The 22,321-nt window shown below is 50.8% G+C and overlaps 1 protein-coding gene across 1 annotated transcript; it reads right to left on the bottom strand.

The window, feature by feature from the left end:
• Positions 1–7,409: 7,409 nt before the first annotated feature.
• STC2 (stanniocalcin 2) lies at positions 7,410–20,650 on the bottom strand. The gene is made up of 4 exons (XM_054489402.2): positions 18,378–20,650; positions 16,203–16,345; positions 13,556–13,767; positions 7,410–8,600 (listed from the first exon to the last, which is right to left on the bottom strand). Exons 1-4 carry the CDS (start codon positions 18,526–18,528, stop codon positions 8,198–8,200), a joined length of 909 nt encoding a protein of 302 aa, XP_054345377.1. The 5' UTR covers positions 18,529–20,650; the 3' UTR covers positions 7,410–8,197.
• Between the last annotated feature and the right edge of the window lie 1,671 nt (positions 20,651–22,321).

Genomic DNA, 22,321 nt, shown 5'->3' on the forward strand with positions numbered 1-22,321 from the left:
ATCCTTCACGGCGTTTCCCCTGCATTTAATTCTGCCTCTGCTTCCTAGAGGACCCTAACGGGCGCAGCTTTTGGGGCTCCAGGCTTGGAAATATAAGTATGGAGCTGGCTTCCCTCTTGGCCTAACATGTTTGCTTAGACAAGTGGTGGTTGGAAAAGGAATCTCAGGACATTCAAGGTTGGCAGGGAGGGGCCTTAGAGGGCAGCCGGCCCCATTCCTTTTGCACAGCTGCAGCCATTAGGAGGCTGAGGACCTCCCCACCAGGTGCTGGTGACTATCTGGAGAGGTTACAGGAATGGCTTCCCTCCTTGGAGGCACTGGGATGACCCAGGGGCTGGAGGGCCAGGAACTCTCTGCTGGTTTGCTATTTTCTGTTGGAATGTGGGGAATACAGCTAGGCTGCTTTCTCCTGAGGGCTGTGAGGAGCCTCCTATCCTGGCCCTGCTTTGAGACACTTGGGGCAGGGGAGTTTGATCAACTGATCCCCTTCCTGGGGTCCTCCGCCGCTTTGGTCGTTGTGCTCCCAGCCATGCTAGCTCCCTAGAAATGTGAGTTTCCATGGTGTTGCATGCTAGGGAAGAGGTAGGAGCCCAGCATGAAGGCATGAAGCCGATGTTTGCTGAATGACCCTGGAGAAGGGAGGGCTGAGCGGTGGAGGCAGTGGCTTCCCTTTCTTCTCATATCTCATTATTGTGCTCGCTCTCCATTGAATATTTCAAAATGACACTTTTGCAATCAGGGTCACCTGACCTTGGCTGTTGAAAGGGATGGGGCTGTGGCAGCTTCTGGGGAGGGAGGCTCCTTCCATCTCCCTCTCCTCACTGCCCCCCTGACAGTTCCCATGCACCCGATGGATCAATGGGACCCCCCTTTCTGTCCTTGCCTTACTAGGTGAACATGAGCCCAGGGGTTGCCTTTTTCCCTAACTCATTTGCTGCAGACCTCGCCTGCATTTTCCAAGTTGGAAGCGAAGAGAAGTGTCTCTGCTGCCAGGTGGCTTTCAGTGTTTCTCCTGCAGAGGTGGGCACGAGCCCCAACAGAGACCTGGGAGGGGAGGGCTTCTGAGAATGGTGGGCCTGGCAAGCCCAGAGGACTGTCTTCATTTTCATGGTGTTATTCTTGGCTAAGAAACCCAGGCGAGCTCTCTAGCTTTTTGAAAATTTGCCCCACTTACTCTGAGAAGGTATTTGGACCCTGTCCTGGGGCTCCATTTCGTTCCTTTGTGCCTTTCATCGTTTCACTTTTTAAAAATACATTTCTCTTCATTTCAGCTGAGTCATTTTCCTCCTCCTCCTCCTCCTTCTCTTCTTGACACTCCCGGGAGCCAGAAGGAGCCCTGTCCTGAATCCTTGGCTCCTGCAGGCCAGATCTTTTCCAAATGTCAAGCTCTTAGGAACCTTGGCACAGAGCAGAGTGGGCTCTGGCCCCAAATCTCTTTCCTCCCTTGTCTTTGTCAGGCTCTGCTTTCCTTTCTCAGTAAAGAGGTTCATTAATGAGCTTTTCTGTGAGTCCTTTGCCTTGAGGTTTTCAGAGGGAGCCCTGGCAGGAAGGGCCCTCTGCTCCTGGGCATGGGCCTTGGTGCTACCCGGTGGAGCTTGCCGTATGGCACTCCTGGTGGAACTCAGCTCGGTGAGAGCATCATGGGGCTGCTCAGGAGCTGCTCCGGGTCCACTCACCTCGCTGGGGCAGGGGCTGGGACTCGCTCAGGGCTCCCACTTAGTTAGCCTCCAACCCCTTATGCCCACTTCAGGCAAAGTCTCACTCTGCGGGGCTGGCCTCTCTGTCAGCTCCCTTAGAGACCTTGAGCCTGCCCCAGAAGGGACAGGACAGAGTAAAAAGCATAAGGCAACTCATCCCATCCGTGATCTTGGCTTTAGGCCACTGTTTTCTGAAATGGCTGAGAGAAATAATCACCACCCTTTACGTGGCATGTCGTAGTCTTCAAAGCATTTCCTAGGCTTTGTGACTTTTTATATAGCTTAAGTCATTTTATCTTCAACTGCCCCCCATCCCCCTGAGGAAAGTAGGATAGCTGTTAGTTTCCTTATTTTGTAGCTAAGGAAACAGGCTTAGAAAATTGAACTGATTCGCCAAGGTCTCAGGGCCAGTCCTGATTTTTTTCAGTCATTATTTATATTTCCTTCTTATCCCCAAAGAGACTTACCCGGTGCAAGATGAGTAGGTGGCTGGATTGGTACCCCTGTCTATGTCTCCTGACTTCAAAATTACAGGCTTCCCAGTGATTTTCAATTTTGACACCCTCTCACTGATTCTATGACATGTTGATCCCTTGTACAAGGATGCAAGGATATATTTGCTTTAGAAGTTAAAGTAAATTGAAACTCATCTGATTTGACATTTTGGCACCATTTTAGACAAGAGGTTTCATTCATTCATTCATTCATTCATTCATTCATTCATTCACTCACACCGAGCAATGGCAGGGCTGCTGGGGATACAGGCAACTGTGTACAAAAAATGACATAGCCTCTGTCCTCATGGAGTTTAGAACCTGTGGTTCTTATAGTACCAAGGGTGAAAACAGCTTAGATTTGAAGAGTATGGTGTAAGATCCTCCAGCCTGTCTTGAAGGAAGCCAGCCACTATGGAAGAAGTGAGACTGCCCCTGGACAGTCATGCTCTGACAGGCCTTGGGGGACGAGGTGCCACAATGGGGACTGTGGGAGAGGTGGGAGGGGAGAAGAGAGGAGGCCTGGAGCACCGAGGCACCATCTTGAGAAGGTCATCTTGGAAGTGGATCCTCCAGCCCCGGTTGCCCCAGCCACCACGATGTGAAGAGTCTAACCACCCTTTCCAAATTTCTGACCTATAAAATTATGAGCAAAATAAAATAGTTGTTTTATACCTACTAAGCTTCAGGAGTAGTTTTGTTAAACAGCAATAAACATCTGGGACAGAACTCTAGGGATTGATCATTCTTTCTGAACAAAGCCCTCTTTGGAGCCCTTGGCCCTTTGCAGAACATTATTCATATCTCGGGGGACAAGCAGGTGGTCCCTGTCCTCTTTAGCATGCCACTGCTTTTTTACATGTGCATTCCCCCTTAATTTTAAGAACCATAAAAATTCCTGGAATTTATCAAATGGGAAACGGAACCAGCTGATTCTCCTCATTACCTTGTGAACAATACCCTGCCTCTGAGAATTCCATATAGGAGCTTTCCTTGTTTCTCCCAAGTTTTAGCTCAGGCGTGATGTTCAGTGGTGGCAAGGTGGTTACAGATTCTAAGGTGCCATGAGATCTGGGTTCATCTCGGTGTGGAGTCCATTTCATGCATAAGCCTAGGTTGGCTTTGTTACTTTTTTTTTTTTCTGTACTCTTTGGGAAATGACTTTTTTTGTTGTTCTTTTTGGGGAGTGATAAAAACTGAACTGCTTATGCAAGCAGCAACACAGGACTCCTAGCCCAAGGCTTCTATTGCTCTTTTCTTCTCTTCTCCACCCACAAAAAATAATTCACATAAAAACTGTTCTCTGGCCAGGGGTTGTCCCCTCCTCAGCAGGGGGCTTTCTTTTTTGTTGACTTTAGAACCAACTTGGTTTTCTGTGTCCAGATTTTGGGGTGCATAGATCCAGCTTCCTTTGGAAACTCTGCTTAAATCCCAGCATATTTGGAAGCTCTCTGACTTCTTCCTCCCACAGCCTAATAATTCCAGAACAGTTGGATTGGAACAACCTCGGGGCTTAGAGGGAGGCAGCTGAATTTCTGGACTCATTTGGGTGCATTTAACCCATGTGTTCACACTTGGAGTGCAAGAAGACAAGGCAGAGGGGTGCATTTGCATGCTGACTCTAGAGCTCACTAGCCTTGTGACTGGCTCCAGGCATATTAAATGTCATGAAGCCTCAGTTTCTTTATCTTTAAAATGGGTTTCAGAAATAATATCCCTAAAGCACCAGGCAAAGCACGGAGCACATCATGGGTCCCCAGGAATCTGCAGCTGTCCTGATGAGGGTGATGATGTTGGTGAAGGGTTTGGAGGAGCCTGGCTTCTCAGAAACGTGATGGGGTGAGTTTAGTGAGGAAAGCTCCAGTTGCATGTTTCAAGAAAGCCAGATGCTCCCCAAATGCTTTCCCAGTGGTGCATAAGAAGAACCTTATAAAAAATTATCCACATGCAAAGAAAAATAAGGAGGCTCCATGATTCTCCTGCTTTCCTTATCGGAACCAAAATTTGAATCTTTGCAGAGAGTAAAGGTGAGAACATTAACTTTCCTTTCCGTTTTGAAGCAGAACTCCTTGGAGGCCTGCACTATAAATATAAGAGTATAATTATTCTTTCCCCAAGCCTCGTGTAAAATAGGAATAACACTGATTGGTTTAACTTAAAAATAAACTTAAAGTGGAGATTCTAGGCCTGAAGTGGGGGAAGGTGTGTGGGCTTAGGAGTCCTGATCTGAGTTTGAGTTCAGACCCCACCCCACTCACTAGGCACACAGTTTGGGACAAGTCTGTACCTCAGTTCTTCACCTGTAGAATGAGGATAATACCTATTATTTGTGGGATGTAATGAGGATGAAATAATGCATGCAAAATGCCTACTGTGGTGCCTGGAACATAGTAGGCACACCAGCAGTGGCACAGATCACGTAAACCAGGGGCTCCAGCTCTGTTCTGCTGTCGTGAGCAAGAGCTGGGGAGGAGGCAGTGGGCTGTATGTGCCAGGCCACTCAGCTGTTAAGCTGGTGGTGTCTGCTGCAGGCTCAGTCTGAGAGAAGGGGTGGCCAAGCTACAGGGGAGACTCAAAGGTGAGACCAGAGTGAACCTTAAGGACCTTCCTAATGGGGTGTGGGGGTGGCACTTCCAGGCCAACTGCATGAAAGTTATTCTCCTCCTTGTCTGGGTGACTCAGGCAGGGGCTTGGACAGGGTCCCTCTGATGGAGAAGCCCAGGGTGGTCCTCTTCATCTAGCTTCCCTCCCTGTAGGGCTGAACATCCACAGAAGCATAGGATTCTCTTGACGTAAAAGCCCACTTGCTCACAGCTGTCCCCCTGAGCACCGGACATCAATGACCCTCTCAGACAATGATGCTACTCAAGTGGAAGCCATTTATTTAAAATTTTTATTAATGCTTGAAGAAAAATAATGCAATGTGACAATGTACAGGTCCTGTTGCCTAAATCCGTAATAGAAACAGATATTATCACTTAGCAAGCTCACGTGGTGCCAATTCTGAGATCAGACAGGGTTGTTCCTCCTTAGGAAGTGGCCACTGGAAGCATTGTTTTTCCATGCTATTTCCGTGAAGCCTTTTGCTTGGTTCGAGTTTAAATTTCTCCCTTTGTGTGAGTATGACTATAGTTCTGGCCTGGTGTTTTCTATTTATTTAGTTTTAGATGTCAGCATTTTACGATACTTGGTCCTCTCACTTCAGAATAACAGGGCTATTTATTGATACAAAGGAGAGGTGTTCAGATCATCTTGTTAAGATGCAGAGCTCAAAATAAACACTAAATCTTTATTTGGAGATCCACATCCTTCCTCAAAGGAAGGCTCATGAGTAAATTTGTATGCAGTATAAAGCCCAAGTAGAGGGTGTATTTTTAATGACTACTTTGCTTACGTTTTAAATTGTGCAAATGTCTCAATCAATGCTTGCAGGAATTTGGACCTTCCTCAGTTTTGAGCAGAAGACCCTGAGCAATAAATACTATTGTATGCTTCCAATAATGTTAGGGACGGGATTGAAATGCTAGCTACCTGACTTCTGAGAAGAAAACAAAGCAGTGGCATGAAAAATATACAACAGAGATCAGTAAATGGGTTCAAATGAACACAGTAAGCCATTTTATGCCTTAGGGGGAAAACACAGAGATAATAAATACAAATGACAAATATTTACAATAGAAGCAACGAATGGGACATCAGTAGGCGAACACATAAAACATTTACATGGAGGAAAATGGAAATGTGATGCCTTTCACACATCCAGTCCAGGAGCTGGCGGACAAATGAACAGCTGACTCAGCAACGGAGGAGAATGTTATTGCTTTAGCGTTTGAGTGATGTCAGTAAAACAGTCAACATGCCTGCCGCGGTGGCTCACTGCAGGAGACAGCCACGGTTTACACTCGTTCCCATGGCAGAGCCTGACACACAGGTCCTCCTCTCCCAAGGGCAGAGCTGGATTAAGTGCACCAGCTCTTCTGTTCTCTGCAGCCCCAGATCTTGCTGGGTGCCCGGGGGCCCGGTAGTGGGGGTTGGAGGTGGGGTTTCCTCCCCTCCCCCAACCAATGATTCCCCTCCCCCCGCCACCCGCCGGCATGGAACATGAAAGACTGGGATTGGATTTGGGGCATAGAAATACTAGGTGTGTTTTGGTTGAAGGCATTCCCCAGGAACAAGTCATTTTAGAGCAGATACGCTTGGTTTCTTGGTGTCTGGCCTCAGGTTGCCTTGAGGAAGAGCTGATGAGTTGACGGATAAGGATGCATATGCTTTTTGACCCACTCACTAGAACAGAGATCAGTAAACTGTGTCCTGTGAGTGAAATTCAGCTGGGGGCCTGTTAAATAAATCTTCCTGGAAGGGAGCCAAGCCCTCTCGTTTGTGTGTTGTCTATGGCTGCTTTTGTGCTAGGATGGCAGAGTTGAGTAGTTTCGACAGAGACCTCATGGCTCGCCAAACTGAAAGTACTGGATTCAGTATCTGGCCCTTTGCAGACAATGTTTGCCGACCCCTACTCCATAAGAGCCCAGCCCAGAATACCCGGCCACTCCCTACAATACCAGCTCCTGCTTGAGAAAGGATAGGCTTTAATTTGATGGCCAATTAGGAAGAAAAGGCCTATTTAGGTGATGTTTTAAATAACCCAAGAAACCCACTGCTGAGACTTTTAATGAAAATCCTCACTCTCCTTTCCTCGTATTTTTAGTTCTGTCTCTTCTCTCTGCCTTTATTTGTCCCCTTGGACTCCTCTCCTTATTGCTAAATTTCCAATTAGGATCTGGAAAATCCTGTCCCTTAGAGATTTTTTAGCAGTCTCCTTGATTTTATGTAAAAGGTCAGCATTTCCTGATGGGAATTACTAAGTAGTCTTCACTCTCTTCTTTCCTTTCCCATCCCCTCACATGGAGAAGCCAGGTTTCCAGCTGGGCCTCCTGGAATCACCAGGACGCAGCTTTACCAATCTTGGCTGAAGCTCAGGGTGAGATAACAAAATCCTAAGGGAAATTTGTCAAATGTACTCCCCAGGTGTGTATTTTCCTCTGGGTATAAGGTTTCCCCCAAGTGGGCAGGAGTCCATGTCAGGCAGTCAGATGTAAGGCTATGTCGCTGTTTGATAGCTTTTAAAATAGAACTTAAAAAAAAGAAAAAGCAGCCTCAAAGGATGGGCTGTTTTTTTTTTTTTAAACCCCCTTTGAGCTGGTTTTAATGACCCAGTTGCTTTGTTTGAAAGCCATTTATTTAGACGACAGATATGTAGATATAACTGGATAAATAAAAAAGTGAAATCGAGATTTGAAGCAGTGGTTAAAATATAAACTCATAGGGGCCACTCCCTTGGACAGTGTCCCCCCCCAGCCCAGACAGAACAATGGCTCAGAAATTACACATAGAAATGACACTCCTCCCTCCACCCTCACCAAGAGCTCTGAACCGCAAGGTCCCACACAAGAAACTGAAACTGAATTTCAGTTTGGCACCAAGCACCCCCTCGGCCCCTGCCTCCTCTCCACCCTTCTCCTGCATTCTAAGCGATATTTATTTTTACATTCACTCCTGTCCTGGAATCCAGCCGCCCTGACTTCCGCGGAGACAGCACCAGAGGCTGCTGCACCAGAAGCTTCGGGGCGAGGCCCAGCACCCACTGTGTGGCCCAGTTCTGGGGGCCCTGCCTTACCCTGCCCCTCCCTGGTTCACCTCCCCCACAACAGAGCGGCCGACATCCACTGGCTCCACAGATGGAAAGAAGACAAAGGTACAAGGATAACGCGGGCGCGCTCCCTTGAGTACGTGTAAGTGCAGAATTCACCAGGCACCCCCGAGACCCCACGGCCCCAGGGGTCTCCATCTCACCTGTCCGTTCCGCGAACACACACCTCGATGAAGCCCACAGTCCCCACAGAATCCTGCGTGTGACATCCCCCCTCTCTAATGGTAAATGTTTTGGAATGTCCATAGATAAGAAAATGGACGGCGTGGAGGAAAGATTTCGTGGCCAGGCCTTTCATTTCACCTCCGGATATCAGAATACTCAGACTGTTCGTCCTCCCACTCGCTGCTTCCGGAAGGTCCCTGAGCCCCAAGGCCCCCGACTCTGCCTCGGGCATGGGCGTTTGGGTGGCTCTTGCTACCTCGCTCACCCTTGGCACCTCGGCCAGTCTCCCTACTGCTGGGCTCTGGGAGGTGATGTCCTGCTTCCCTGTGGTGGGCCCTGGAGAGCTTGGTTCTGTCTACCTGGGGCTGGCGCTCGGGGGGCGCCGTGGGAGGCCTCTGGATGGCCGAGGTGCAGAAGCTCAAGATGGAGCACAGGCTTCCCCAGTTCTGCTCACACTGAACCTGCACGCTGTGGGTGATGGCCTCCTTCACCTCCTCGCCACAGGTCAGCAGCAAGTTCACGAGGTCCACGTAGGGTCTAAAGATTGAAAGCAAAGATAGATAGAGAGAGGCTGGGAATGGAGCAAGTCCCGAATGGACCACAGAGGGCAGGGGCAATGCTGGGAAGGAGGCATGGCCAGTGCTTGTCTTGGGTTGGGTGGAAGATCTCTTTCAAAGGACTTCAAGCCTTTTCTCATAGTCTATGGAGCACTGGCCTCAACCAACACTTATTGGGTGACCACTGGGTCCCAGGCTCACAGGTGCATAGGGTAAGAGCTTAGGACCCTAAAAGGAAGACCCTCTGGGGAAGGTGAGAAATCCAGGCGGCTTCGTGAATAATGGCAGGAGAGTTCTGGGTGCCTTTAGGCTACACTAACTAGGTGAGTTTCAGCTACAGTGGAGATGGCTCTGGGGTCCAGTGGAATCATAATTAGGCAAATGGTGCAGGGCCTTACATAGACTCCCAAACAGAGGATTCTTTTTGGTAGGGAAGAGGAAACCATGAAGGTTTAGGACCATGTGCCCTCTATGAGAAGCCCCCAAGAAACCATTTTCCCCATGTTTGTGTTTGCCCCGGATTTAGGCTCCTGATGAAGAAGGGTTTTTGGAAGTTACTGGATGCATTTCCTCTACATCTGGAGAAGTATGGAAGAGCTGAAGTGGGAGGGAGGAAGACCACCTCTCTGGGACGTCATTGCCCGTGCATGCAGTGATTCCCTCTCTCAGTAGCAGAGGCTGGGGAGTAGGTGTGGCCATCTAAGCATCTTTATTCTTTCAGTCTGGGCTTCCTTAGATTTGGAGTTGAAGGCTGGCGGTCAGGGGCCCCTGTATTTGGACTGAGAGACAGCTCGCTGTGCAACGAACTCACCTAGTTCTGGAGGGCAGAGCCAGTTGCTCAGGCCATTCCGGTTGTCTTGGGTTGTTCTTTAGGAAAACTGCTGGAAGAATTTACTCCAGGGGGTGGACAAGGTGTGCAGAAGGCAGGAGCATCTGCTTTTTATATTTATGGGCCCATCTGGTGAGGAGTGTCCCCAGCAATGGGCTTTCATGGGCCACTCACTGAGCTTTTCTTTTAACCTCTCACTGGCCTTTAAAACCCCCCAAGGGGGGTATAGAATGTTTCACATGGCTAATGAGCATTCCTAGGCAGTCCTCGCTGGCAAAGTTTCTGATCTGTCTGACCACAGGCATTGCAGCTTTGGGCTATCACCTTGAGCAGGGAAGTCACCCTGGAATGTGAGGTAATTCATAACAAGGAGCAACCTGATTTGTCCTCCCTAAGTCTGGGCCACCAGAGAGGCTGTGTTACAGCCCATGGAGCCTTTTCTTTGCAAGTTGGCAGTTGTTGCTATGTGGAAAGAGCAGACTGTGTTTTGAGATGTGTGAAGTGGTTTACTGCATTTTTATTAATTAGTCCTCAAGTTGGAATTGAGTGAACTGTCCTCACCTCATGGATGTAAAAACTGAGAAAAGCAGGGAGAAGGTGGCTTTTGGAAGCTTCTGGGCTTCAGGGCTCAGGGCTTGGCTGAGAGCAGAGCAGAGAGGAGGAATGCTCTGGCTGAGAGAGATCAAGCTGCTGTTTAGGGCCTGCTTGATGACTTTGGAGTCAGCAAGTCTGTGCATGGCCGCTGGGCAAAGGGCTTTAAACCCCCTAAGGCAGGCCCCTGACAACGCAAGACAACCTAACCCTGTCCCTTGGACTGCCCTGAGGTGGGCAGGTGGGCACGCAGGAGGTAATATGAGGGAAATGCTCCACGTGTACTTGTTTCCTTCTATTTTTTGAAAACTAGCAACTGCCTCCGGAGCTCAAGTTCACTAAGCGTGTCTGCTAAAGCAGCAACAGGATTTTAGCACCTGACTGTGCCTGCCACGGCACCAGGGCTAGATGAGCACACTGCAGGGGTGAGTGTCTGTCTTTCTGAGATACTAACTGGATGCTGTCTTCAAGCTCCTTTCCCCAGAGTAAGGGGAGGGCTGTCTTGGGAATATGCAGACTGTCTCTCTTTCGCCTTCCCGGCCAGGGCGTTCTGTCTGCCAGATGAGCCCCCAGAAGCTCAAGGCGGATCCGGATCCCAGAAGGCTGGATGAGCCCGTGCTCTCCTCTGCCCTTGGCCCTCTCTCTCTCCAGGAGGAAGCTGTGAACTGCGGGGAGGGGTGTGTGTGCCGAACCAAGTTAATCTAAGCCGTGTTCTGAGCTGGCCTGGTGCCTTCTGAGGCTGCAAGCTCAGCCCGTGTCTAATGACAAAGTCCAGCTCGTTCAGCTGGGTGTCAGCAAGGCTAAAGGATTTTAAAAAATACTTGGAGGGGGATGTGCCTGGAGCCTGCCAGTACCCAGTGACATGGTGAGTGGGGGTAAAGCCAGGCGGGCGGCAGCTAGGGGGAGACAGATGCTGTGCAGAAAGTGGGGCGGGCAGGAAGGGGTGAGGGGAGCGGAGAGGAAGAGCTTGAAAAGAGCAGCATTAACTGGGGATGAGTGTTCTGTTGTGGATGGGGGTTGGGTTGAAGAATGGGGGTGGTGCAGATTCTGGGGTGACTGTGATTTCCTCATCTCTAAAGTGAAAAGCAAATTCAGTTCTCTCTCTCTTTTTGTTTTTGAGCAATGCCACACATTTGGAAATGGCCTTCTTGATATTTGGGGACTGATAGGATACTTTAATCAGTTAAGATGGTTGGAAAGAAAAAAAACTAAAAAACAGGCAGTTCAGCTAGAAGTACAAGTCGATGCACTGCCACATCATGGCTTCAGAAGGAAAGGTAATGGGGGTTTTTGGGAAGCTAGAGTTAGGGGAGACCCCTGCCTAGAGATGCTGACTTAGAGGGAAGCAAGAGGAACAGCATGTGACTAGGCTTCTTATATGGGCTGCCTGCATTTCCAGAGCAGGCTGGGGTGGGGGGATCATAGGCTCATTCTGAATGGTGTGAGGAGACCACGGCCCTGAGGGCCACATTCCCAAGAAGGAGACACTAGAACGCCAGAGGGCTTTACCTTCTTAAATTAAGGGGAGGGGGTGGGACTTCCAACCTTCAGTTTTCCCAAAGAATACTTTTCTCCAAGAAAGATAGAATTCCTGTGCTCCAGGCATGCATTATAGCCTTATAAACTAGGAATGGGCCCCATCACCCACCCATTCCTGAGGCCAGCAAACTCTCTCTAATGGGGAACAGGGCTGGAGGCAAGTGAAGCTCATGGCATTTCCTAGCCATGGGGCATTTGTCTCTTCCAGAGGCACCTGAAGGAAGGGAATTTTAGAGTGTTCTCCTTGTGTAATGGGGGTTTATTTGATAAAAGGACAAGAAGCCCACCACATGTGGGGAGCTGTGAGCCCTTTCAGGTCTAGCAGGGAGATGATAGGCTGGGAGCAGGTTTGAAGTCTATTCCTGATGACTGGCTTCAGTCATGTATACCAGCAATTCCAAAGCTTAAAAGCAGGAATCAAACCTCAGTGCGAGTTCTCTAATCTCTTAGCTTGACTTTCCTCCTCTTGGGCATAGTAATTTCTATCTTGTAGCATCTTTGGGAAAGATAAATGAGATAACCCATGTAAAGGCCCTGGCCAAGGGCCTAGCCCATTAAAAAAAAGTAATAAAAAAAAAATAAAAAAAGACAGCTATCATTGTTGTTGATGATGCTGTGGCTGCTATTGTTCCCTTAAAAATATTTGAAGAATAAAAAATATTTTGTAAGGCATTAGCCTAATTCAAGGAAAATGCAATATTATTTTGCTTTTGGCAAGAGCTTCCTGCAGAGTTTCGCCATGAATTGTATGATTCTAACACTGTACCAAGGGTGTTGCAAGATGCCTATGACCTTATAACCAAGTGGAAAGAGACAGGAGGTGGTTGCTGTTCTCTGTCATCTAAGTGGTGTTGGTGTGGTAGGGACATAACTGGAAGAAGGTTGTGGCACAAACTGAGGATCAAGAGTTCATAAAATTATACTGATTTGGCTCAATGAATCACCGTGGAGAGACCAACAGTGCCATCAAACTGATAATGACTTGTACTGAACTGGTTGGCTAGTGGCTTTCTTTCTGCCCTGTGTCTCTTAGGAAAGAGCCATTGTCAATATTTAAAAAAAAAAATCTTCGGGGGCTCCTGGCCCCGCCTCATGTTAGGAACGATTGTGTACCAACGTGCTTTACCATGCTGCGAAGTTTAGGATCCTACAGCTGAGATATTTTGTAAGGAATGATGCATCCTGATTTATCATTGAATTTCAAGTCTTGAAATAAGTAAGTTCACATTTCCTTGTTTTGACATAGAAGTGTTTAGCTGATTAAAGTTTTTGGCATTTGTTTTGCATTTCCTCTGAGAGGGCACTAATGTATTAGAGAAGGTGAACCGAACCTTCTAAGGGAAAGGAAAGTTAAGGAGGCAGGAAAAGCATCTATAGCTCTGTTTTCAGGATTTAAGAGTATAGGTTCTGGAGCCAGACTGCTCAGCAGACTGGAGCCAGGTCCCAAGCCTGGCTTTGCCTGTAACTAGCTGTGTGAGCTCTGCCTTAGTGAGTCTCAGTTTTCTCATCTGTCAGATGGAGGTGACAAGGGCTGCTGTGAGGATCAAGTGAAAAATTCACAAGGAGCCCTAAGCCCAGTGCGTGGCACTTAGTAAATACTCAACAAATGTTATTAGCAATCTGCTGTCTGTAAGGACACCTCTACAGCTACTCAGAATATTCTGAGAGCTAGTGGGTTCTTGGCTAAGGGGAAGATGAAGAGTATTACTGAATCGACACATTTCATTCTTAGTAAAACGATTTCCCATTTCTGTTGCTCGTGATTTTGAGACTGATGAGGGAATTCTCTCTTTTCCTAAAAGCCAGCAGGAAAGGGGCCTTTTAGGAGAGTCAGTGTAGCTTTCTGAAGTAAATGGAAGCCTTCTCCGTTTGACAGGCATTCAGCCTCTAGAAGCAACTCGGCTCTCCTCCCGTACACATTGCCGTCCTTGCTGGGTGGCCCCTCCACCCCAGGCCCTGTGCGGGGCACTACTCACTCGTGCAGCAGCAAGTCCTTGAAATGGATCATCTCCACTATCACCCGGGTGTTCTCCTGGGCAGCCGCGCACAGGTCGTGCTTGAGGTAGCATTCCCGCTGCAACTGGAACACCATTTCCCTGATGGCCGGGCACTTCCGGCTTATGCAGCCGAACCTGTGCCGCAGAGCGTGGGCCTTACATTTCAAGGCGTCTTTGATGAATGACTTGCCCTGAGAACACACAGGCCGGGGAAGGGAGAGAGGGGCAGAAAGCAGGAGACCTCATTACATGCTTGGACATTTCAGCCCTTCTTGGGCTTACACAGGATATTTCTGACATCAGAACCCCAAGGCCCCACCAGAGACGGACGTCCTCCCAGGTGACAGGCAATGCCACATCCGGAGGCACGTTCAGAGTGACATGACACCCCCAGCACTGGGCAACAAGGGATGTTCATTCTGTGGGCTAACACATCTCCCTCCTTCCTCCCCGAGCTACTCTGTGAGTTTCCCTCCAACGGGGGCTTCCCTGGCTATGTGTCCCTCAGGTAGCCCTGTGTTGGTTGTGTGGTGGCAACTTTTCTGGAACACAAAGGGAATTTGGCCAGACAGAAATCCATAAATCCCTCACGGTTCTCACAAGCAGTTTTCCCTAAGTGGAAGGTGCCTGCATGTCCAAATCTCACACGTTTCCTTTTTCCCTTGATTCCAGGGGCGACACCAAGATTGATTGCTGATTGTACCTCCCTTTCTGCCTCCGTGCCTCCCACGCCCCAAATCCATACCCTTGTCTCCTCCTACCCTACCAGGAAGAGCGTTCTTTCCCTTTTTGAAAATGACTCTACTCCTTTAAACTGTTCGGATTATTGCCTCTAAAAGGCCGGCCTGGCACCCTGCCTGGCAGCATCTGGAGTCTGAACTGCGGCACTGGCGGCCCTCCCCCACGCTCCCTGCCTCCGAGTGGCGAAGGCAGCCAGGCATACATCTGGCCTGCAGTTCTCTTTCCTGGCAACCCCGTTTGATTGTGCTTATCCTAGAAAGGAGACAGCTGTTGGGGGTGTGGAGGCGAGCTCGGTGCTGCTCCCTTATCAACCTCCCGCAGCCCGGAGGCATTGTGGGATGCCTACCCAGGAATCCCCGCACCCCACATTACTATAGAAACTAGCTGTCGTCGGAGAGGTCACCCCTCTGTTTTTAGACAGGCCCGGAAGTCACTGAGTTGAGAAAGTAAATGGGTTTAGGTTGGAAGTGGGAAGCCAGCCAGCACATTTATTTTGGTTCTGTCTTTAGCAGCCATAGAAATGTCTACAGATAGCGTCTGATCTCTGAAAAACCATGTGGCCCGCGCACCCTCCCCGAGGCCCCCTCTCTTTTGACTCTCCAGCCAGAGCCAAACAGAATGGAGGGCAGGCTGTGCCCGTGTATTAAGCAGTTATGTGCTGAGCATCGACTTGAAAGGGATGCCTCTAACTTGAGAACATATTCCTGTTGGTTGAGAAAAAAAAGAGGAAGATGAATTTATGCGAGGGCTGTGGCAATCTGTTCTTGGTATTCTTCCCTGACATCCTGTGGGATTGCCCTTAAATACACGTCTTTCCTCCGGATTTCCTATTACGTTTCCTAATTCCCGTTAATCCAGAGTGATGCTTTATTAGGGAGCCTCAAGGAGTTCAAAGTTCTACCTCTTTCCTTCCCTGGTTTCAGTTTCCCCTCTGGCCACCGCACATCCTCTGCAGTTTAGGCTGCCGGCCCCGTCTTCGCCTCCCCTCCTTGTTCCCAGGCACTGCTTTGTCAGGCTCACTACTATATGTCAGTGGATGGGGACTGGTGACATCCATAAATCTCACCTAAACTGATGGCCACCTCCAAATGTTGGCATTGCTCTCCAATGAAGCAGGAGAGACGTTTCTGAGATACAGTAACAGGGCGTTTCAATAGGGCATATAAGTGGCCAGGGAGAACACGAAGAAGGTGAGTCTGATGCCACATGCCATCTAAAAATGTATTTGTGTTGTTGGCAATGGAGCCATATGTTGCTTGTTGTGTTCCTGCCTTGCCCTGAGCAGCAACTCCGCGTTCCCCTTGGGACCCTGGGATAACCGAAGTGGGTCAGGCCCTGACTATATTTATTATATGGAGCAAAAGGAAAGTGTGGAACTGAAGGACTCAATCAGGGTTTTGACCTGTCAAGTTGGGAGGAAAGGATCTGCTACTCAGGAGGAATAGAAGTCTGCTCTTTTGGAGGTCCTGAGTTATTCGGGTTGGCTGCACACATACTACATGACGGATTTCTACATACTTTGTGTCTCATTTTCCTAGTAGGTGAAATGACTTCTGAAATGTATAATTGGGGGTTCCTTCCCCTGCCCCTCATGCAATGGGCTTTGGAGACTGAGTTCTGGGTGGCCAGACAAAGCGTGTCCCCTTACAAGTTATTTATCGTTTATTATGACATTGGTCTCCAGTCCACCCTGCCTGTGTAGACACAGCTTATGAGTGCAGAAGGGAGACACTGTCATAATGTTTTATACCTAGACTGTTGCTTGCAAGCACTAAAACACACCACAAGGAACAGCAAAGGAAGTCGGTTAACAAGGCTTTCCAATGAACATTTCAATCATGTACGCTCACCCCAAACATTCTTCATGCTCTGGATGGATTTTTACCTGGGCATCAAATTTTCCAGCGTTGTGCAGAAAAGTCATGCAAATCCCATGTAAGCCCCGAATCTCACAAGAGTTGTTCTCGAAACATTCAAACACGCCACATCCCACATCACCAGCGTTGACCAAACAATGCTGGATCTCCGCTAAAAGGAAAATCACATACAAATATATACAAAAGTCTAACCCATGCTGGGCAATGCAGAGAGGTCATTTGAAATAAAAGTTAACAACTAAAGGAAAATTGAAGGAGGAAAAAAGAGTTAGTAATGACTATTTCAGGACCTAAAAAGCCTGGGAAACAAAATTTCATCCTTTAATCTACTCATGAAAAATATCTCTATTTGTAAATATTTGTAGAAAAGAGCCGAAAAATTACAAAAATTACAACCAGAAGGCTGGTCTGAGCATTCCCCTTTTCATCCTTTCCATTTTATTAAAGTATTTGTGGGAATACTTAGTTTGAGAGCAAAATATATTTCCGCTTTTTAAACCCACAGACAAAAATAAAATTTTGAGTCAAAGACTGTACTTCATCAATGAAGTAGCCTTCTCTACTTAATCTGTAGAAGTTGCTGCTATTAAATTACAGCCATTTGCTTCCTGACCCCCAAATGACAGCATCTAAAAAGCAGTTTCAATTCAGCTTTATGATTCAACACCTAAAAATCAAAACAAAATTCCTATTAAGGCAGTGCCTCCCAACCCTTCGCATTAAAATACCAGCTAGGGAAGCTGCGGTTGGCGAGCAGGCTTAGCAGTGGAGTCAGATGGGGGTGAGCCTTCAGAAATGCCACTATCAGAGGTTGCAGGCTCCTTTTAATTAGGGATCGGGGTGAGGTTATCACCCAATCCCCTACAATTCCCGCAGCCCGGGAGGAAGCTTGCAGCTCTTCACCGAATGTGGCCCCCAGTCCTCTCTCGGAAGGGGCAGACGGAGGGAGTTAACTGTCAGGCTGCAGCGTGCAAAGCCTCTTCCGTCCCTTCCCACTACCCAAGTCTCTGATTTAAATCAACCACAAAATTACATCAGAAAAGTATATTTTGGAAGAAGGGCGGGGTCGGAGCAGATAATCCGCATCAGATTAAATCTAGCCAGAGAATGAGGGGCGTGTATTGTTGAGGGTCATCAACTACCGAGAATCAGGTTCAGTTCTCAGAGGAAGCGCCAGAGGAGGGGGAGGGTGGGCGAGGGTCTCGGGGTGGTGGGGGTGCCGGTCCCAGCATGTGGAGGTGACAGGATCCGTAAGACCCCACGCGCCGCCGGGGCAGGACCGCACAGGGCCGCGATTCACTCACTTGCGGCGTCCCTAATGGGCACTCGTGCATTCCAGCTCGTGCGGTGAGCGCACGCACGCCGCCGCTGCCGCGTTCACACGGCCCCCCAAAGTCGGGGGAGGGGTCGTGGAGCGAAGGAGCTGCAGGCAGATTTTCTTTCTCTTTCCGAGCTGGGAAAAGGGCCAGCCCCGTGCCCTGCACGCCTGGCTCTGCTTTGCAGCTTGCTGGTGAGCCAAGAGCCAGTCGAGCAGAGGAGGCGCACGGTTCGGGTCGTGTCAGCATTTCTTGGCTTGCTGACCTGGCCAGGAGCTGGGGATGGCGGCAGCACCGCGGAGGTACGCTTTGCGCTGCCCCCACGCTCCCTTCCGAAAGCAGTGCCCCCAGGGGGAAAGTTCGCAATGCCATCTGTCTCGCCGGCAAAGTTCTGGGATGTCGGGCATCTTTTGAGGAGGGGGAAGACGCGGCACTCTTACTGAGGCCGGCAGGCCGGGAAGAGAAGTTCTCCGGGCGCAGGGCGCAGCCCAGCTCCGGGGACCCTCTGTGCCTCCCGCGTGCCGGCCGGGATGAAGCGCGCTTTGCACCGGACCCGGGATTCGGAGGCGGGGGCTGGCGCTGGCAGCGTCAGACGCTGCTTCATTTTCCCTCGACCCTGGGGAGGACAGCAACAAGTCCTGCCCCATCCATTTCATCACCCTGCTAGCACGTGCAGATTCCGGGCCCTCGGAGCCCGGCGCGGACCTCGCCTTGCCTCGCGCTTCCCTTTGCACGTCCCGTGCCATCCCAAGAGTTTGCGTGGCCCTGGGTGGGCGCCTGGCTCCCGGCGAAACGCCTGGGGCGCGCCGCGTGGGTGCACGGTGTCCTCTCCCAGTAGCTCCCGGCTGCGGCGGCACATGCACTTACCTGTATTCTGCAGGGACAGGCGGCCTTTCTGCTGGGGGCTCCTGTCTTGGGGACCCTCGGGTGGGTTGGTGGCGTCGGTCCCCCGCGCCGGGTCAAAGGTGGCCAACACCAAAGCCAGGGTCATGAACTGGCCCAGCCGCTCGGCACACATGGTTCTTGGTATTAACCTCCCGTCGGGAGACCTGGATCCTTTGTGCTCCCCTCCTCCTCCTCCTCCTCTTCCTCCTTCGCCGCTTCCCCTCCTCCTCCCACTCTTCCTTTTTGCTCGCCTTTTCCCTCCTCCTCGCGGCCGCAGCTCGGATAGAGGTTACCCAGCGCCCTCCCGTAGCTCTCCGGAGAGCATGTGACCAGGCCGTTAGCAGCGCCGCGAGTGCCCGGCAATGGCAGGGATGGTGCCTCAAATATCCCTGGAAGCTCTGGTGTCACTTGAATGAAGGAGTCGAGCAGGTGTTGTCCCGGCGGCTGGACCAATCCGAGACCCCGGCCCTTTTGACAACACGGCCGGGAGGCGGGGCCTGCGCTCAACTACTACAGGAGGAAGCCGAGCGCCGCTGGGAGCGCCGGACAAAGTTGCCGACCTGGCGGCGGCCACGCGTTTGCGTGCGTGTGTATGAGTGTGTGTGAGCGCGGCCGGAGATGCGTGCGCGTGTGCGGGTGCTCCAGGGCAATGGTCGAAAGGACTGTAGAATATAAAAGCGAATCCAAGCTCCAGTTGCTGTTAAAGGGGGACGGTCTGCTCTGGGACAGTGTCCCTGGGGCCCCTGGCTCGCGTCACACCCACATCGGGTTGGGAAAGTTTCCTCTTTCCGCCGTTTCGAATTCAGTGAGATTCCCAGCCCAGAGGACTTGATAAATTGAAGCAGTTTCCTAGGCACAATGAGGCTGTGGGCCAACTGAGCACACCTGGGAATTCCTGGCCTTGTGACACTTCGCATTAAAAAGAACCCCACGATTGAAGACAGGAGCAGAAGCACTAGATACAGTATTTGGTCTGAGCAACTGCCCTATCTTCCCGCTTTGGTGGGCCGTGCAACACCTGGAGTGTCGTTTCTCGTCTTTCCCCAAATCCAGACGCATTCCAGGCTGGGCTGCAGGGATCCAGGTGACAGTCAGGACTTGCATCATTTCCAGGAGGGTGGCAGGGAGGCCCAAGGCAGCCTGAGTCAGCCAGCCGTGGAGCATCGCGTGCCCGGAGGCCAGAGCTTGAAAGGCAACTTTACGCGTCTCCAAACACACTCCTGCATTTTCTCAAAGCGCTGCTCGCCACCCCGCTCCGGGTTCCCTTTTACTCTCCAGTCATTCGATGGAAGTGGTGAGAACAAAAACAAAGACAAAAAAGCTAAATCCGGGGAAATTATCTCCATCTCCTCCCTTTTCTTGTTCGGCCCCCTCCCCAAGAACCGCCGGGTCGGGATAGCCCCCGGCTACTTTCTCACCCGGCCGGTGGAGGGAAGGAGAAAGTTGGGCGCCGCTTGGAGCGCCTCTTCCCCTGCTGTGTGTGTACGTGTGCACGCTCACGTCTCCCCCGCGCCGGGGCCGGGGACAGGAACTGCTCTCGGTCCCGTCACCCCACGGCGCAGCTCGGGGGGCTCGCAGGGCTGGGGGAGGGCGGGGACACGAGCGCCGCGACCGAGCGCCCCCGGGCACGCACCTGGCGTTGGCGCGCACTCGCCCCTCCCCCCGTCCCCACCCTCCTCCTGGAGAACAGGTGAGCCCGGGTACCAGCTCTGGATCCCCCACCCCCGCCCCGCGCCCCGCCCGCGCCCTCTGCGGTAATGCGCCTGGGAAGTTTCATCACCCACTGCCCAGGCGACGCGGCCCTGGGTCTCCGCGGCGGGGCGCACTGCCCGCCTGGTTGGGGCCGCCATGTGATACGGCTGGGGGAGGGGGTGAGGAGACACGCGGGCAGGTTGTCTTTTGGCTGGCGCTTGACTTTCAAAGCTTTCCTTTCCCGTGTCCCGGCTGCACGCGGGCGTGGGGAAGGCGGAGGCGGGGGGCCAGGATGACCACCGCTGGCCACAGCTGTCCGGCGTGTCGAGCTCTCCTGAGTTGGAAGAACGGAGAGGAGGGGGTGGGGAGGGCGTCTTCAGAGTGGGCTTCCCCTGGGCTGGAGCGCCAGGGAGCATCCATAAATTGTCACTTTGAAGGTCCGAACCTGCGGCGGTGGGGACCATGCCCACTATTCTAATAGTAATTACCCAGCGCAGCCTTGGATCTTTTGTGCAAGGACGTGCGGGTACAAATACATTAAAACGGCCAGTTCACATTGCCCACCCTGCTTTTGTTTGCATAGTTAACTTAGCTTCCTTTATTAGTTTATGGAAAACTACCTCCTGTAGATCCTTAAAAACAAAGCAAACAAACAAACAACACAGCGGCATTCTGGCCTCTCCTAACTAACTCTTTAAGGCTCTGAATTTCCTGAGAACAAGTGGCCATTTGGTCCCACTCCTGCTTATGGGTACAGCTGGATAGACTTTCTTTCTATGTGGCCTCTTTTGTAGGAGAGAACATGAGCAATATTGACATTAAGAAGGCATCTGGTCACCTGTTTTTGTTTTTTTTTTTTTGAGAAGCAGAAATAGGAGAGAGCTCCACGGGGCAAGAGCAAGCCCTCTTTTGCCAGATGCAGACACTTGGTGTGCTGGGCAGAGGCCTCCCAGGATACCTGGAGCGACGGCCAGGCGGATGGAGTTCTCCCTGCTCCTGCGTTGCCCAGCCTTTGGCTAGGCCTACCTTTTGCTACCATGGGGCCCCTGGGGCTGCCCTCAGAGGACCTACATATTTTCAAAGTTCGTCCTGAGGCTGTTTGCTTCTGCCTTCCAAGGGACATTCCTGGTTTTCACCTGAGCCAACTGCCCCTTTAGGAACCAAAAGAACACGTAGTAGCTAGAATTGGAGGTGGTGTAAGCACAGGCACTAGTTCTTAAGTGTTTATCTCTGGGCCACTTAGCCAAGTCCAAAGCATCCAGATAAGAATGCCCATCTGAGTCCGACCTGCCAGGGCTATGAAAATTCCCTTGCAGAATCACTAGGCAGTTTCCTGGAACTGCCACTCTAGGCCTCAGGGGTAGAAGTGGGATAGGGGCTCAGACTGGTGACTTTGTTGTGATTGATTCCCCCTCTCTCTGGCTGATTCCTTTAGCTCTATAACTGAGGCCAAGTTTGGCAGACTGTGGCTGAGGAGGGTGGGGCAGGGGACAGTAATAATAATCATTATTACTATTATATAGCTAACATGACTTGAGAACAGACACCGCACCACACACCACACTCATGCCTTTGGTGTCCCTCCAGACCTAGGGCCCTCCCTAGATGGGAACTGAGGCCTGGGAGGTCTCCTGGATGGACCAGCTGCTGCCGCCCTGAGGTTCAGCAGCACCTGTCTGGATGGGCCCTCCTCCTCAATTCAATGCACACACAGCCACGAAGAGGCAGACACGACCTACCTTGTGTCATCCAAGGCCTTCTGTGGTTGACGCCTGGAGCCCATGTTTTCCTGTCTAAATCCACTTGGCTAGTTACATGTGGTCAACACTGAGTGGTTGGGGGTTTTGGGGGGGGGGATATTTGGGTTAGACCATGAAGGATGGGGGAGGATAGTGACAAGTAGAGGCAAGGAAAAAAGTGTGCATGGGAGGTGGGAGGACCAGCAGGGCTAAATGCATGGAGAGGATCCGGTGGGATTTGTATCAGGAATAGGGGTTGCCCAGTTAGGTGTGAAAGTGGGACATCAAACTGGGGAAGTCGGCCAGGGCATGTTGTCAAGGCTGGGCCCCTTGTGACAAATCTGCGCTCCTCACGGAAGATCTGACGGTATTTAAAGATGAGACTGTAGGGCGCTTTAGACTAGGTTCTCTTTAGGAATTAGGAAATGCTCAGGGGCCCAGAGCTGCCACTGTGGGGAAAGAGGAGAGGAGTGGGAAGGAATTAGTTGGAATCTT

The sequence above is a fragment of the Pongo pygmaeus genome, chromosome 4, assembly GCF_028885625.2.
Source record: "Pongo pygmaeus isolate AG05252 chromosome 4, NHGRI_mPonPyg2-v2.0_pri, whole genome shotgun sequence".
NCBI lineage: Eukaryota > Metazoa > Chordata > Mammalia > Primates > Hominidae > Pongo > Pongo pygmaeus.

Bases quoted from the DNA above. Each gene is read 5' to 3' on its own strand.
- STC2 (XM_054489402.2), bottom strand. From the start codon at position 18,528: ATGTGTGCCGAGCGGCTGGGCCAGTTCATGACCCTGGCTTTGGTGTTG. The intron at 16,346-18,377 runs GTAAGTGCATGT...TTTTCCTTTTAG, and splicing joins CCTGTCCCTGCAGAATACAG to CGGAGATCCAGCATTGTTTG. The intron at 8,601-13,555 runs GTGAGTAGTGCC...TTCAATCTTTAG, and splicing joins AAGGACTTGCTGCTGCACGA to ACCCTACGTGGACCTCGTGA.